Source organism: Eptatretus burgeri, chromosome 7 (genome assembly GCF_056783735.1).
Source record: "Eptatretus burgeri isolate ZD-2024b chromosome 7, Ebu_testis_v1, whole genome shotgun sequence".
NCBI classification, from domain to species: Eukaryota; Metazoa; Chordata; class Myxini; order Myxiniformes; family Myxinidae; genus Eptatretus; species Eptatretus burgeri.
The window spans coordinates 56,083,463-56,101,532 of NC_140967.1; the positions used below are offsets into that span (position 1 = coordinate 56,083,463).

General features: G+C 42.8%; 1 protein-coding gene across 3 annotated transcripts in view; it reads left to right on the forward strand.

Annotated features, from left to right (window-relative positions):
* LOC147023302 (TSC22 domain family protein 4-like) overlaps window positions 1-18,070 on the forward strand; it is a 101,476-nt gene that overhangs the window by 78,134 nt on the left and 5,272 nt on the right. For 2 of the 3 annotated variants that reach the window (XM_085888547.1, XM_085888546.1), the window contains exon 3: window positions 11,843-11,894. In XM_085888547.1, the coding sequence (XP_085744673.1) occupies window positions 11,843-11,894 (52 nt within the window). Of the gene's footprint in view, window positions 1-1,182; window positions 1,238-11,842; window positions 11,895-18,070 lie in introns of all 3 variants that reach the window. The other variant, XM_085888549.1, reaches the window with a different exon arrangement.

Here is an 18,070-nt window from a genome sequence, read left to right on the forward strand (position 1 = left end):
GCCGATTCGCCTCATTAAATATGCCAAATATGCAAATGAGAGTTGAAAAAATTTAATGTTTACTCCAAATATGTTTACACCATGTCTGTATTTTACCCCAGTGAAGCCCCAGAGCCCCCCAAAGTTTAAAATCACCCATTTTTGACATGTCGTAAAATGAAAACCAAAGAAGATAGACATATAGTGACCACACATTCTGGAATATATTTTAACGTTCTACAAGTTCACCATTTACATTAATATGCAAATGTGGAGTTATTGGACTTTTTGGGGGACTTGAAAAATTGTCCAGCCTCGATTTGTCCAATGTGAAGTTTCTTTCTTTATCATGTATTGCAATGGGCTTTTCAATCCTTCATTGAGATAACATGAGGGACCCCGTAGCTGGGCCCCATTGCAGACTTGAACTAACTTTCTAACTCGGAAAACCCATATCATGTGGGTGATAGTGTTGAAATTTGTGAAAATGGAGGCACGCCTTGAAGCCCGGGATTACTGGTTTACCAGTTTTAATTTTAACTTGTTTTTTTTCAGAAGATTTGATCTTTTCAACTGTTTTATCCACATGTTTTACTCTCTCATATTTGCTTGTGGAAACGGTGTTTTGTTTTGTTTTGTTTTGTTTTAGTCAGCGGAGGGTGGCATTTGCAGAGCTAAGTCGATCAGTCTGAGAAATCTATCTGAGCTGTTGATAAATAATCACACCAGTCGCATTTCCCGATCCGAGCGAGTGTGACATTTCAATTTAAAGCCATGTTCAACTTTATTTTTGGCATTCAACTTCTGAATACATTTTAAATTTCTAATGTATTTGATATTGTTACCCTCTGCAAGGGAGAGGGAATTGCATTTGGGTCCATTTGTTTGTCCGCACATAACGTGCTAACCAACGTAGACCACAAACGCCACATGGGGGTAGCCAATACATTGTTGCACATCATCATCTTACAAATGAGTACCTCTATAAATTATGTACAATTATAATGTGAGTACATCGACCTATAAAGTACGCATTATTACAATGTGAGTACGTCTAATTAGCCCACACTTGAAACCGAAAAGCAGGGTTAAGCATCGGTCTTGTGTGCGTATGTACAGCAGAACGTAAGTACATGTTTGTATTTTTGTTATTCTCTTTTCTTTGGAACCACTTGTTGGATTGACACACAATTTTCACCACAGGTGCGACTATTCATGTAGAACTAGCCAAACCCACGCTCTGCACGAAGTTTCGAAAGTGAGGGTTCGTTCGGACGTCAATATATCGAGTGTTCACAAAGTGATTTATAGAATTTCTTTGCATACAATGTTTCTTGTTACATTTTTTTGTGTCAAATACACCTTGTGAGGTAATCAAAAGGTGCAGAAGAGGGTTTTACATTGCAGATGCTGTTTTATAGGAGTGGCATTACGCCTCTCAGCGGTGACTGTCTGTCGATGACAGACGTAATGACACCAGTGAATGACCGATGATGTCATGACGTCAATACGCCTCTCAGCGGTGACATCACACGTCGCCATGCAAACAAATGTAAAAATTAGAAAATCCCCAAAAATTCCCAAACCCGTCCGTCTGGTGCCATCTCACACAGCCTTTGCTGTACATTAGACCACAGAGCACCAGCATGCCGAAAGCAGCGACAATCCGTCTGGCAGTTTCGGAGGAGATACTTCCACAAAAATGGCTTCGCGTATTAATATAATAATGTTGTAATGGTAATTATGATGTCATAGGTCACGTGGTGTGGCAGCCATGTTGGAAAAAAGGAGAACCATTGGACCTCTGTATCCCCGAAACCCCTCCATGGAAAAAATTGAAACTTGGCACCTGTTAAGTTTCCGCTATGGGAATGTGATTATTATTATTATTATTATTATTATTATTATTATTATTATTATTATTATTTTTATGATGGCATAGGTCCTTCGATATGAGGTCATAATTGCATTCGTAGAATGCTCCATCCAATCAGGATGAAAATTTTTGAGTCATCTCGGGATAAATTGGTCAACAGAAAAAAAAAAAATTGACTTCATCGGTCCTGTGGTTTGGCAACCATATTAAAAAAAAACTTTTAAAAACGTTCAGAATGGCTGGACAGATTGAGGGGAAACTTCACACAAGCCTTGGGGATACCAAGATGTTCATGAATAATTATTGATAGGTCACATGGTTTGGCAGCCATATTGGATTGAAGGAAAATATATTTTTTAATTCTCTTGAACTGCTGCATCTCCAGGATTGTGCCCAATAGCCAAGAAGACTGCTTAAGCAGCACCAACGCTCTGCAAAGAGTGTGGTCACAATCTCCTCACTCCTGATTGGGCGCATGGTCTGGCAGCCAGAATTTTTAATTTTTGGAATCTGCATTCTTTATTATTTTAATTTTTAATAAGGCTCACTTGGCTGCACAAGCTGGCTCACAGGAAGTCCTTCTCAAGACTGCGCAGGGTAAGTATTCTATGAATACCATCTAGTTATAATGTGAGTATGTCGATAGGGTACGTATATTAAGAATGTGAAGTCGATAAAGCACGTGTGTTAAGAACGAGCAAATGCCACTCGTCACTTCACTAATGGGGATCCGAAGAGAGGGGTGAAGAAGAACGAAGAGGGGGAGTGAGGGATGGACAAAAAAAAACTGGGGAAGCGAGGAGGAAGAGGGATGGAGAGAAAGGAATGGGGAAGAGCGACACGTCGCTCCACACTCCAGGAGCGAGGAGGGGAGGCAGGTGTTCTGGAATTGCGTTTGATCAGGGGACCTTATAGTGTGAGAGCCCAGTGACGTTTAATTAAAGTATTGCGCACGAAAGGTTTCAAGGTGTCATTTCATGGCCCATGGAATGAAAAACTAAATTAACCATTTCTTGAGTTCGGCCACCATGGCCTTCAAAGGTTTTAGGTCCCTGAAAAAGGCCCCTTTTGTACTTTTAATCAAACTATCGAGCACGAGAAAAACGAAAATTGAAATCATCGATTTATTGAACTGAAATCATGAAATGACGACTCAAGAATGAAAATATGCAGGCTTGGCTGAACAAAAAGGGCCCCCAGTTTGTTTTAATAAAACTTTTAAGCACGAACTCCAAAGTGGTCTCAGAATACTCCTATAATGTCCAAATCATCAAAAACACTACTCAAGAAAAAAATTACCTTGGCCCGTCGAGATAAGAAGGGCCCAAATTGGAGAAGGTGCTGAAAAAGGGTCCAAATCAGACATTTGAAAAGAACGTGCATGGGCTCAATGACTGAATCGGGTATATACTGCAATCTTAAAATGACAACTAAAATAAAATACACAGGCTTGGTTCAACAAGAAGGGCCCAAAAGGGCACCCAATTGGAAAAAAGAAAACGAAACTAACCTAAACGTTTTCAGAACAGCAGTTTGGTATTTTTTGTGGTAGTTCCAAAGTTCTCATTCCTGAGAGTAGACTTAGTTTCTCTTTTAGCTCCAACTGTACATCACAGCACACACCCCTATATATTAATTGGGGTCATGCTGATCCGATGCAAAAAGTCTGGATGAAATTAGCTCAGAACTGCAGGGACAGTCAGAGGCTCCGTCACTGGATTCCGGATGAACCTGTCGAGAACCTCCTCATGAAAGTCGATCACCGACTCCCCTCATGCAGTTCCTCCTGCCTCTTTCACGAAGCAGATCGCAGACAGACACAGCCGATCCTTACACAGCAGATCGCGACTCCCACTCGTCGTTTCTCCTGCCTCTTTCACGAAGCAAATCGCAGCGCGACACTCAGGCAATTACTCCTGCCTCTTTCACGAAGCTCGCCTTTCGGGGTGGCCTTCTCATGAGAGCCGATCGCAAAAACCCTCATGCAGTTCCTCCTACTGCCGATCGCCCGACTCGTCAAAGCAGCCAGTTTCTTTTTACAGCCGATCGCAGACTCCCACTAGCCGTTGCTCTCTTGCCTTCTCGGCTCTCGCTCTTCTCGAAAACCGACTCCCGACTCACACAGCAGCCAGTTCCATTCGCCTTTTTTTGGGGCGGGCCTTACGGACCGCCTCCGGGGACCCGTGATTGGTCCACCGCTCAAGATTGCAGCCGCCCCCCACCAACCGGCCGCCAACACCTCTCGCCGACCAACACTATCCGAGCGGTGGGCGTGGCCAGTTCGGAGAGGGGAAGGAAAAATAAGCAATGCGCCTCCCGGTCCACCACCACTGTATGAACACTGGACAGCCTGCTACACCTCCCGACACACATGTAACGTCCAATTACCGAACAACCTGACTAAACATGCATTTAAGGGGGAATCTGGGCTAATCCTATATTTAATTAAAACTGGTAAACCAGTAATCCTGGGCTTCAACGCGTGCATCCGACGTCACAGGCATATGACTTCAATTTGCACCGAGTCTACAATGGGGTCTCGCTACGGTGTCCCTAATGTTACATCAATGAAGGATTGTAAAGCCGATAGCAATACAGGACATGATAAAGAAAGAAACTTCACATTGGACAAATCGAGGCTGGACAAATTTTCAAGTCCCGAAAAAAGTCCAATAACTACACATTTGCATATTAATGTAAATGGCGAACTTGTAGGACGTTAAACGATCTTCCAGAATGTGCAGTCACTATAGCTCTATCTTCTTTCGGTTTCATTTTACGACATGTCAAAAATAGGTGATTTTAAACTTTGGGGGGCTCTGGGGCCTCACTGGGGTCAAACACAGATATAGTAAAAACATATTGGGAGTCCCCTGTTTATGTCCTATCTAAATTTGTCATTAACTTTTTTCAACTCCAATTTGCATATTTAATGAGGAGAATCGTCATCATTTTAATCATATAAATTACGTAATGATTTCGACTCGATTAACAACTTAACAATCCCATGGAACATTGCAAATGTGTGCAAAAGTTTGAGGCTGTCGTGTTATCCGTTCTGGAGAAGAAGATGTTTTTAGGTTTAGGAGAAAATCCAATATGGCCGCCATACCACGTGACCTACATCATCAAATGTTTCATAGTATAAACTTCAGGTGGAGAGTTATTACGTTGTCAAGTTTGGTTGAATTTCATCCAACAGTTTTCCCTCCAGATCTGCCACAAAATCGGTCAGTAGAACATAAAACGCCTTTAATAATAATAATAATACTAATGAATTCAATAGGGCTTCAGCCATGCTTGAAGCCCTAACAATAACTAGAACTGCCACTTTATAACTGCTGGCAGTGATGACCGGGTACCCAGACGTCTGCCTTTGACACACCTGATACAACATGAGACTTAAATCATAGTCGCAAAGTTTTGCATTGATAAGATAAGCGGTGCCAGAGAAAACATTATTTAATGGTGATACAAACACAGGCCTTCTTCGAGACGGTGCGGAACAGACGAGTTACGAACCGGGCAGCACAAAGCGTTCAATTTCGTTATTACTGGCTACCAGATTGAAATAATTAAATAATTCTGGCTACCAAACCATGTGACCGATCAGGCTGAAATTTTAAACTTTTGTTTCGCATGTCTCCTCAATTATAAATCTGAAGTTTCGCATATACAGACGCAGCAGTTCCAGAGTAAACATTAATTAATATTTATCCTTCAATCCAAGATGGCGGCAAAACCATGTGACTTATGATGTCATAATTTCTACCACGTGTGCATACATGATGGTAGATGATAATTTCAAATTTTCGCTTCGACAGGTTTGGCAGTTCCAGAGAAAACATTATTTAATATTATTCTTAAATCCAACATGGCTGCCAAACCCTGGGCCCCATCCCATTGAAATTTCAAACCTTCATTCCACATGACTGTTCCATCACATCGCTGATGATTCACATTTATTGATACAGTAGTTCCAGAGTAAACATTAATTAATATTTTCCTTCAATCCACTATAGCTGCCAAACGTTGTGACATACCTCAAAAGGGGGTGAGAACTTTTTATTCGTCATGGAGAGGCGGTCCTAGTGGTGGAGTTTCGCCTGGATATGTTCAGCCGTTTCAGAGAAAAAGACATTTAAAGTTATTATTTTTTAATCCAAGATGGCTGACGAAACATGTCACGTATGACATCACAAATTTATATTCTGTTTCCAACTGGGTATTGGAACACGTTTGTGAAGTTTTTTATTAATCGGTAAAGGTGCGTTTTTCTATCCAAGATGGCCGCCAAACCATGTGACGTGTGACGTCATAATTTTTACCACGCGTGCAGACACGATGGTAGATGCTAATTGCAAATTTTTGATTCGTTAGGTTAAGCAGTTCCAGAGAAAACATTATTTAATATTTTTCTTAAATTCAACATGGCGGCCAAACCATGTGACTTATGAATTCGAAATTAACAAACTTATATCGCCTACCTGTATATCCCTGTGTTGTAAGAGGTGACCAGGGTTGCGTCAGGAAGGGCATCCGGCATAAAACATGTGCCAAATCACAATGCGGATCATACGGATGATCCGCTGTGGTGACCCCTAAAGGGAGCAGCCGAAAGAAGAAGAAGATATCGCCTACCTGTCCCGAATATAGTTCTGAAATCTCCCCTTCATCGGACCACCGCTTCTGGAGAAGATGTTTGAAGGTTTTAGGGTTTTTTCAAGATGGCCACCAAACCATGTGACCGATCAAGAAGAAATTAACAAACTTGAGAAAGGACCTCATAGGGAATATATCTGTAAAGTTTCGTCTCAATCTGTCTTTCCGTTCTCGAGAAGATTTTTAAAATTTATTCATTTTCAATCCAAGATGGCTGCCGAACCATGTGACCTATGATATCATAAATTTAAATTCTGCTTTCCATCTTCGACCCAAACAAGTTTGTGAAGTTTCGTGTAAATCAGATAAGATCTGTTTTCTATCCAAGATGGCCGCCAAATCATGTGACTTCTGAGGTAAAAGTTTTTTGCCGTGTATGCAGACTCGATGGGAGAAGGCAGTTGCAAATTTTCGCTTCGATGGCTTGAGGAATTCCAGAGAAAACATTATTTAATATTTTTCTTAAATCCAACATGGCAGCCAAGCCATGTGACATCAATTCGAAATGAACAAACTTATATTGCATACATGTCCCGAATATAGTTGTGAAATCTCCCCTTCATCGGACCAGCGCTTCTGGAGAAGAAGATGTTTTAGGGTTTTTTTCAAGATGGCCACCAAACCATGTGACCTATCAAGAAGAAATTAACAAACTTGATAAAGGACCTCATGGGGAATATATCTGTAAAGTTTCGCCTCAATCTGTCCAGCCATTCTGGATTTTTTATTTTTTTTTAACATTAAAAAACAAGATGGCGGCCGAATTGCGTCATCGATGACGTCAAGAAACACATTTTCGTCGGTGATTTTAGGAGTAGCCCAGCGCAGAAATATGCACCGCCGGTACAGTATCGAGTTTCGTTCAAATCGAGCAACGAAAAAATTATTAAAAAAAAATAAATTCCTGATTCAGTCAGATACTCCGGGAGAATTTGATCAATGTAAACAACCTCAGCGGTATAGTTCGCTGGAGCTATCTTCTTTCTTTTTTTGAAATGTTTTTTTTCATCAACCACTGTCACAACGGGAACCCAACGGGTTCATGGGTCCTTTGGTAGAATTTTAAATTGCAAGTAATACAAGTACACAAGAAAGTAATATTTTTTTCATATTAGATGTACCACATAATTATAACACTTGAAAGCTTGCAAACTGGCTGGCTCCTTTACTGGCTATTGGTTTATGAGAACATTTAATAAATAGGTCAGGTCAGGTATGGGAGCATGTGCCAGAAAAGCACGTCGCTGCGTCCACTTTCCGCCGGTACTCCAGGAGCCTCCGTCTGGCCTTCCCCCAGGCAGATGCCAGGCCCATCCCCATCTCCTTGAGATGCTGGTCAACCTGCTGCAACCAGGAGGCACGTGGTCGGCCCATTGGCCTCCTCCACTCACGAGACTCCCTCGCTGAGAGAATCTGGTGAGCAGGATCAGCGTCAGGAAAACGAGCCACATGTCCATACTGCCGCAACTGACGCTCATGGACCATGCAGGTAACAAATCTCATCCGGGTCTCTCAGCAATCGCTCGTTGGACACAAAATCTGACCAGCGATAGCCAAGGATTCTCCGAAGAGACCTGGTACCAAAGGAATTAAGTCTCCGTCTCAGATCCTTGGTCAGAGTCCAAGTCTCACATCCATAGAGCAAGACTGGAAGCACCAAGGACCTGAAGACTCGGACTTTCGTCCTCCCGCACAGGTACCGGCAGCGCCACACCCCATTATCCAGTGAATCCATGACTCCCCAGGCCCGACCCAGACGTCTATTGACCTCTGACTCACAGCCAGCAGAGACATGAATATCACTGCCAAGGTAAGTGAATCTCTCCACGACCTCAACATCCTCACCACAAACAGACACAGACAGGACAGCAGCATCCAAGATGTCATTGAAAGCCTGGATCTTAGTTTTGACCCAAGAAACCCGTAATCCCAGCGGCTCCGACTCCTCATTCAGCACCTCGAGGGCCCCCAAAAGGATATCTAAAGTCTCCGCAAAGATGACTGCATCATCTGCGAAATCAAGGTCCGAGATCTTGACATTCCCAAGCGATGCACCGCAGCTTGATCTTTCCGACATCCTCCCTAGAATCCAGTCCATACAAGTGCTGAAAAGTGTGGGGGCCAGTATACACCCCTGACGAACTCCAGTAACAACTGGAAATAAGTCAGAGATGGTACCACCACACTTCACAGCACTCTCAGTACAAGAGTAGAGTTCAGACATCAGATCGATCAGTTTTGGTGGCACCCCACGAAGACCAAAAATCCTCCAGAGGTCTTCCCGATTCACTGAATCAAACGCTTTACAGAGATCAACATAGGCTGCAAGCAGCCCCTGCCGAAACTCTCATCTGCGTTCGGTGAGGACATGAAGAGCAAGGATACGGTCAATCGTTGACCTCTTTGGTGTAAAGCCTGACTGCTCTGGACGCTGGTGCTCAAGCAGATGGTGGCGAACCCTATCAAGAATTATCCGAGCAAAGACCTTGCCCGGCACTGAGACCAGTGTCACCCCTCGGTAGTTGTTGCAGTCTTGGCGATCACCCTTACCTTTCCAGAGAGGGACAACAAGGCCCCCCTTCCAATCAGTTGGGATGATGCCTGTGTTCCAGGCAGAGCACAAAACTGCATGCAACGACACGAGTGCAGCATTTCCATCAGCCTTGAGAAGTTCAGCATGGATGCCACAGATCCCTGGAGCTTTACCCTGTTTCAACCGGTTCACCGCAGCCCGTGTTTCCACAAGCGAAGGTGGACCACAATTGATTGGAGGGTCAACAACAGGGATGGTAACACCATTGATGTCCAACTCGACAGCTGGTGGATCAGCCTGGTACAACCGCTCAAAGTAACCGGCCCAGCGGGCCTTCACTTCAGACTCCTCTGTTAAGAGCCTACCACTCTCTGCTCTAGCTGCAGTGCTCCGAGGGATGGGCTTGGATGAACGCAATGCACGAATTCCCCTGTAAGCGGGACGAGAATCACCTGTCCACAGGTGATGCTCTACCCCCTCAGATTCCTCGCACATAGGCCTCCTTGTCCACCCTTATTGCACGTACAGTTTTACGCCTCAGCTCCCTGAACAGCTCAGCTCTGCCATTCAGCCTAGCCCTGCGACTGGTCAATGGTATCCAGTGTCCCTTGAGAGACAAAATTCTTCTTTGCCCTGCGGTGAGTTCCAAGACATCCACCGGCAACATCAAGGACAGTGGTCTTGAAGGTAATCCATAACTCTTCAGGACCCCCCAAAGCACCCAGACACCCCAAATGTCCACTCAGCCTGTTCGGAAACTCCTCAGCTACTCTCTCATCCTTGAGCTTGCCAACATCCAGCCTCGCCTGGGATGGTACCATTCTCCAGGATTTAAGGTGCAGCTTTAGAGTTTCTACAACAAGCCGGTGGTCAGTATTGAGGAACTGAGCACTCCGGTAGACCATGCAGTTCTGGATCATCCTCCAGCGACCGTCAACAAGGACATGGTCAATCTCCTTTGCCACACCGCCAGCGTTGGAATACCAAGTCCAGCGATGAGCTTGTGGGCGCTGAAACCATGAACCGGCCACCCTAAGTCCATGACTTCTTGCAAAGTCAAGGAACTTAGTGCTATTCTGATTCATAGTTCCTGACCCATGAGGACCAACACACGTCTCATAACCATTCCTATCAGTTCCAGTCGATGCATTGAAATCCCCCAAGACTAGAAGTGTATCTCGTCTGGGGCACTGATTAACCACAGACTCGAACGTGGCGTATAATGCGTCCTTCATGGTGAGGTCACTCGCCTCAGTCAGAGCATAGACAGAGACCAGGGAAATAACACCGAAGGAGTGACGAATCCTTAGTCTCATAATACGCTCGTTGACCGGTGTTAACTCAATTATCATTGGGGTCAGCTTATTGGACACAGCTACAGCACCTCCTTGAGTATGGTAACCATCATAGCGACCAGAACAATAGTAGATGTAACCACCCACCATTATCTCGCCGCAATCCGGTCTCCGAACCTCAGAGAGTGCTGCAATACCGATGTCCAAACGCTTGAGCTCACATGATAACAGAGACAGGTGATCATCCTCTCTTCGGGATAGGACATTCCAGGCACCCACCCGAAGGGACCACCTCAGGTTAACCCAAGGAGACCGCCGTCTGGTGGACGACACCTCAGCACCACTCCAACACACTCTCCCGCAAACTAAACCAGGAATGTTACCCCGTGGTTTCCCTCCTATCATGAAAGATTGGGGTGCCGAAGGCTTTGCCCCAATCCCGTCATTGGGTGAGCTGCTTTGCGAAGGGAAGCTGCACAGGAGGTACTCCCACGGAGTGGGTTTTCAGATTTTTTTTTGTTTATGCTTCTAGAATTGTTTGTGGAATGAAGGGTTTTATGGTGGCCAGAGTGCACACCCTCCCACCTACCTCCTAATAAGAAGTCACCCAACTGCAAGAGGACTTCCGCAGACACAGTCGGGCACTAGATATGGATGGCCCTTGGCTCACAAGGAGCTCCTCTGCCCTTTGACAGGTTTTGTTGTTCATCCTGTTGGGTGTCCATAATCATACACCCTCCTCACAAAGAAACTTGGTGGGAGCGACGGTTTAGTCGCCGACAACCCGACCATGGAACAGGTTAGTACAGGTTTACATGATACCTGTAGCAAGTCACAGATCTGACCTGACCTGACCTGATATTATTGCTGCCCCTTGTATAATAGTAACACTTTAATGAGGTGTTTTCTACATAATGGACAAGATAATTTATCGTGCAATTAAAATAAAACTCTCCAGCATGCAAGTACAATTTAAAAGTACAGAAACAAGTTTTAAAAAAAAACTTTTTGTAATATAAAAGGATGGAGGAATGTATGCCAAAAAGTGTGTAAACAACGTGGGGATGGTTACAAGGAATTATCATGTGACACCATCCATACATCTTTCTTTGAATAATGGTTGCTCCCTGTCCATCCATACATCTATTTGCAATGATGGTGTCTGTTGATTGTTTTATGTATGGATTTGACCAATGAAATATTGAACAATACACACACATACACGTATAGTGTTATTTGCGGGCGCTATTATTCAAAAAAAAATGGAGGGATGGTTTCACATGATGATTTTTTTTGTGATCATCTCTACCTTGTTTACATACTTTTTGATGTGCCATCTCCTGCATCGATGAAACTCCAACATAGTTTTATTTTATTTTATGTTTTTTAAAAAACCTGTTATATTGATATCCAGAGCTTTAAAGCAGTCACTGTCTCCACACTGTGTAATTGTGTTGGGATTGAGTGAGTACTAACAGTGTTTCTTTCCCTTTTCAGTATGGTCGGCAGTGGTGTGGTGGCGATTGCCAACAAGATAGAGCAAGCTATGGTAAGTCACACAAAGAGCATTACATATTTGTCTTCTAAAAAACAACAAATCCAGATGATAAGATCACAAAGGCCAAAACAGCAAGAACATTTTTGTGGTGAAAGGGATGTCAAAACTTGATTGAAATTTCGGCTGGGTGATTTAATTGTCATGCCTCCAGCGCTGAGGGAATTCTGTTTTCGGATTATCTGTCCAGGTGTTCGTCTGTGATAATTTTTTTTTACCATGATAACTTGTGAACCACTGAGGGATTTTTTTTTTCAATAAACTTGGTAGAAAGGTGTATTCTGATGCAAAGCTGAACTGATTAGATTTTGGATTCAAAGGGTCAAGGGTTATGTGACCTATAGTTGAAAGTAGCAGATTTTAGTTACCAATTTTTACCAAACTTGGAACAAAGGTGGATTGGGATACAAAGATGAAACTATTAAATTTTTGGGTCAAAGGTCATTTGACCTTTAGCTGAAAGTAGCAGATTTTCATTACCTCTAACTTGTGCCCTGCGAAACCCATCCCTCAATGAGCCCTCCTGAACCTTCCACCTCCATCCCTCGACAAGCCCTGGACCTCTCCACCTCCATCCCTCGAAGAGCCCTCCTGCATCTCTCCACCTCCATCCCTTCATGAGCCCTCCTGGATCTCTCCACCTCCATCCCTCGACGAGCCCTCCTGGACCTCTCCACCTCCATCCCCCAATGAGGCCCCACACCCATCTCTCAACCAGCCCCCCCCCAATCCCTCGATTTCTGTGTCTGTCTCTCTCTCTCTCTCTCTCTCTCTCTCTCTCTCTCTCTCTCTCTCTCTCTCTCTCTCTCTCTCTCTCTCTCTCTCTCTCTCTCTCTCTCTCTCTCTCTCTCTCTCTCTCTTTCTCTTTCTCTTTCTCTTTCTCTCTCTCTGTTTCTCTTTGTTTTTCTCTTTCTCTTTCTCTCTGTCTCTCTCTCTCTCTCTCTCTCTCTCTCTCTCTCTCTCTCTCTCTCTCTCTCTCTCTCTCTCTTTCTCTTTCTCTTTCTCTTTCTCTTTCTCTTTCTCTTTCTCTTTCTCTTTCTCTTTCTCTTTCTCTTTCTCTTTCTCTTTCTCTTTCTCTTTCTCTTTCTCTTTCTCTTTCTCTTTCTCTTTCTCTTTCTCTTTCTCTTTCTCTTTCTCTTTCTCTTTCTCTTTCTCGTTCTCGTTCTCGTTCTCGTTCTCGTTCTCTTTCTCTTTCTCTTTCTCTTTCTCTTTCTCTTTCTCTTTCTCTATCTCTTTCTCTTTCTCTATCTCTCTTTTTTTTTTCTCTCTTTTTTTTTTCTCTCTTTTTTTATCTCTCTCTCTCTCTCTCTCTCTCTCTCTCTCTCTCTCTCCCTCTCTCTCTCTCTCTCTCTGTCTCTGTCTCTGTCTCTGTCTCTGTCTCTGTCTCTGTCTCTCCCACCCCACTCCTCTCTAGATCTGTCTGTCTCAACAAAAGCCAATGTAATGTTTTGTTTTTTAACTGCCTCCCAAGCATCAATGTGGCATCCCTATTTGTCTGTGTGCTCAACATTCTTCTTTGTAGGTACTGCACAAGCATTTCTTTCACTCCAATTGCTTGTCATAATCTTTCATCCACAGCTGTCTGCATAATTATACAGTCATAATGTCTTTTAGTGGAAAAATCCAGTTGTTTCCCAGGCCAAAGATGTGTTTGTAAGCGTTTTATTCTTGGTGTGAATGAGGAAGTGTAACATTGTTTAACTTGTGATGGTCATAAAATCTGCTGACTTTGTAATTCCGATGTGATAGATATTCTGAAAATGTGAATTTGCTGGTGAGCAGTTTATTCTTGGAAATGGAATGTTGTGTTTTGTTATTTCTTTGTAAACCAAAATTGCTGATGCTAAATATGCAGTTTTACTGGGTCATTCAACTTCTTAAAAACTACTTGCTTTTGTTTTTAATTTACAAAACCCAACCCATCAAAAAATAATTATGAGGGGGGGGGTGATGTTTTATTAACCTCCGCCATCTTCGAAGATGGACGGAGGTTACTGTTTTCACCCCTTTCTGTTTGTTTGTTTGTTACGAAATGTAAAGATTTCGTAAGTTTTTTGATGACTTCCGTCCTCTGTTTGTGTGTTTGTTCCTTATGAAATCTAAAGATTTCGGAAGTATATTGATGGCTTCCGTTTCTGTTTGTTTGTTTGTTTGTCGGCACGATAACTCGAGAACGGAAGAAGACACCAATGTCAAATTACACCACGTGATTCAGGAGGGTGATGGCTAGTGCTGATTAGATTTTGGTCAAAATCGGTCAAAGGTCAAGGTCACAGTGAGGTCAAATATTCGATTTTTGATGGTTTTGTACAGATAACTCGAGAACGGAAGAAGCTACCAATGTCAATTTACACCACGTGATTCAGGAGGGTGGTGGCTAGCGCTGATTAGATTTTGGTCAAAATCGGTCAAAGGTCAAGGTCACAGTGAGGTCAAATATCCAAAACATTCGATTTTTGATGGTTTGGTACAGAATCATCGTAGAAACTTCTGGTTTGCATCGTCACCTTCTCGAGAGACAGCTTTTATTAGACCAGGTCAGAGGTCAAGTTGACGATTCCGTAAGTACCCGTCTATGACTGCTTGTTTATGTGTTTGTAACTTACGAAATCTAAAGATTTCGTGAGTATATTTATCAGTTCCGTTTCTCTTTGTGTGTTTGTTTGTGTTTGTTACTAAGAAATCTACAGATTTCTTCAGTATATTGATGACTTCCGTTTCTGTTTGTTATCTTGCCAAAATGAAGTTTTTGCAAGATATGTTAGTCAGCTTGTATGTTTTTGGTTTTTTATCTTGCCAAAACGAAGTTTTTGCAAGATATGTGAGTCAGCTTGTATGTTTTTTTTTTGTTTATTTTTGTTTGTCTGTAATCACGTATAAAAAAATTCTGCAGAGCACAGTTATCATTGGAAATTATTGTAACTTCGCATATCAGAGGCCTATAGAGGTCCCTTTCAGTGCATAAAATTTTGAAGGTCAAGGTAAAAGGTCAAGGTCACTTTGTCGCAAATCAGGGGAGTCGACGAAACCCTTATTTTTTGAGTAATTTTGATCGGATCGTCTTCAAACTTCATGGAAATATAGTTCATGGTCTGGCGCTCAGTTGATTAATTTTTGGTGGCGATTGGCCTTGACTTTCATGGTTAGCGCCGAAGGTCAAACATATTTGACCCCAAGGTCAAATTTTCAAGTTTTAGGAACCATATTGTGTAATACCTCAAATTGAACACCTCGATGAGTGCTTTCGAGAAATGTCAAGCTGGAGACATTATGACGTCATTTGGTGACGTTATGAGGCAAACGCATATTTTTCTATTGTTTACTCTGTAGAACGATTCTCATCGGAATCTCTCGTAGGCAGATATTCCTCAAGGAGTCGCTCCTGGTGGATAGCAGCTCTGTTCACCTCAGTGTGACCTTAAAGAAGTCACACGTGGTCACCTTTTGGCAAGATACGGGTCACCCTGCAGGTGACATTGTTTTATTTGTTTGTTTGTTTGTTTGTCTGTAATTACGTATAAAAAAATTCTGCAGAGCTCAGTTATCATTGGAAATTATTGTAACTTCGCATATCAGAGGCCTATAGAGGTCCCTTTCAGCGCATAAAATTTTGAAGGTCAAGGTCACTTTGTCGCAAATCAGGGGAGTCGACGAAACCCTTATTTTTTGAGTAATTTTGATCGGATCGTCTTCAAACTTCATGGGAATATAGTTCATGGTCTGGCGCTCAGCTGATTAATTTTTGGTGGCGATTGGCCTTGACCTTCATGGTTAGCGCCTCAGGTCAAACATATTTGACCCCAAGGTCAAATTTTCAAGTTTTAGGAACCATATCGTGTAGTACCTCAAATTGAACACCTCGATGAGTGCTTTCTAGATATGTCAAGCTTGAGACATTATGATGTCATTTGGTGACGTTATGAGGTAAAAGCATATTTTTCATGGTTACTCTGTAGAACGACTCTCATCGGAATCTCTCGTAGGCAGATATTCCTCAAGGAGTCGCTCCTGGTGGATAGCAGCTCTATTCACCTCAATGTGACCTTAAAGAAGTCACACGTGGTCACCTTTTGGCAAGATACAGGTCACCCTGCGGGTGACATTGGTTTATTTGTTTGTTTGTTTGTTTGTAGGCACGATAACTCGAGAACGGAAGAAGCTACCAATGTCAAATTACACCATGTGATTCAGGAGGGTGATGGCAAGCGCTGATTAGATTTTGGTCAAAATCAGTCAAAGGTCAAGGTCACAGTGAGGTCAAACATCCAAAACATTCGATTTTTGATGGTTTGGTACAGAATCATCGAAGAAACTTCTGGTTTGCGTCGCGACCTTCTCTCGAGACAGCTTTTATTAGACAAGGTCAGAGATCAAGTTGACGATTTCGTAAGTACCAGTCTATGACTGCTTGTTTGTTTGTTTTTTTTGTTTGTAGGCACGATAACTCGAGAACGGAAGAAGCTACCAATGTCAAATTACACCACGTGATTCAGGAGGGTGATGCCTAGTGCTGATTAGATTTTGGTAAAAATCTGTCAAAGGTCAAGGTCACAGTGAGGTCAAACATAATTCCGTAAATTCACGTGGAGAAATGGAGTATTTTTGCTTCGCTCGACATTACGAGTTCGTTTTAACTTCGATTTTAATTTTGTCTTCGGTTTTTGCGATCGCTTAGGACGCTAAAAACTCGGTTGTCGAAATTCTGGTAAAAATCGGATGTTTTGGAGACGTTTTAAGATTGTATTAAAAATATTTCACTCGACGCGTCACGGGTCGTCCCATGATGCAGTGCGCTCGAGCAGACGCGTCGTTGAGTTATGTTAAGGTATAATTGCGTGCAGAAATGGAGATTTTTGCTTCGGTCGACGTTACGATTTTTGATGGTTTGATACAGAATCATCGTAGAAACTTCTGGTTTGCGTCGCTACCTTCTCTCGAGACAGCTTTTATTAGACAAGGTCAAAGGTCAAGTTGACGATTTCGTAAGTACCAGTGTATGACTGCTTGTTTGTTTGTTTGTTTGTTTGTAGGCACGATAACTCGAGAACGGAAGAAGCTACCAATGTCAAATTACACCACGTGATTCAGGAGGATGGTGGCTCGTGCTGATTAGATTTTGGTCAAAGGTCAAGGTCACATTGAGGTCAAATATTCGATTTTTGATGGTTTGGTGCAGATAACTCGAACGGAAGAAGCTACCAATGCCACATGACACCACGTGATTCAGGAGGGTGATGGCTCGTGCTGATTAGATTTTGGTCAAAATCGGTCAAAGGTCAAGGTCACAGTGAGGTCAAACATCCAAAAAAAAAACTCGAGAACGGAAGAAGCTACCAATGTCAAATTACACCACGTGATTCAGGAGGGTGGTGGCTAGCGCTGATTAGATTTTGGTCAAAATCGGTCAAAGGTCAAGGTCACAGTGAGGTCAAACATCCAAAACATTCGATTTTTGATGGTTTGGTACAGAATCATCGAAGAAACTTCTGGTTTGCGTCGCGACCTTCTCTCGAGACAGCTTTTATTAGACAAGGTCAGAGATCAAGTTGACGATTTCGTAAGTACCAGTCTATGACTGCTTGTTTGTTTGTTTTTTTTGTTTGTAGGCACGATAACTCGAGAACGGAAGAAGCTACCAATGTCAAATTACACCACGTGATTCAGGAGGGTGATGCCTAGTGCTGATTAGATTTTGGTAAAAATCTGTCAAAGGTCAAGGTCACAGTGAGGTCAAACATAATTCCGTAAATTCACGTGGAGAAATGGAGTATTTTTGCTTCGCTCGACATTACGAGTTCGTTTTAACTTCGATTTTAATTTTGTCTTCGGTTTTTGCGATCGCTTAGGACGCTAAAAACTCGGTTGTCGAAATTCTGGTAAAAATCGGATGTTTTGGAGACGTTTTAAGATTGTATTAAAAATGTTTCACTCGACGCGTCACGGGTCGTCCCATGATGCAGTGCGCTCGAGCAGACGCGTCGTTGAGTTATGTTAAGGTATAATTGCGTGCAGAAATGGAGATTTTTGCTTCGGTCGACGTTACGATTTTTGATGGTTTGATACAGAATCATCGTAGAAACTTCTGGTTTGCGTCGCTACCTTCTCTCGAGACAGCTTTTATTAGACAAGGTCAGAGGTCAAGTTGACGATTTCGTAAGTACCAGTGTATG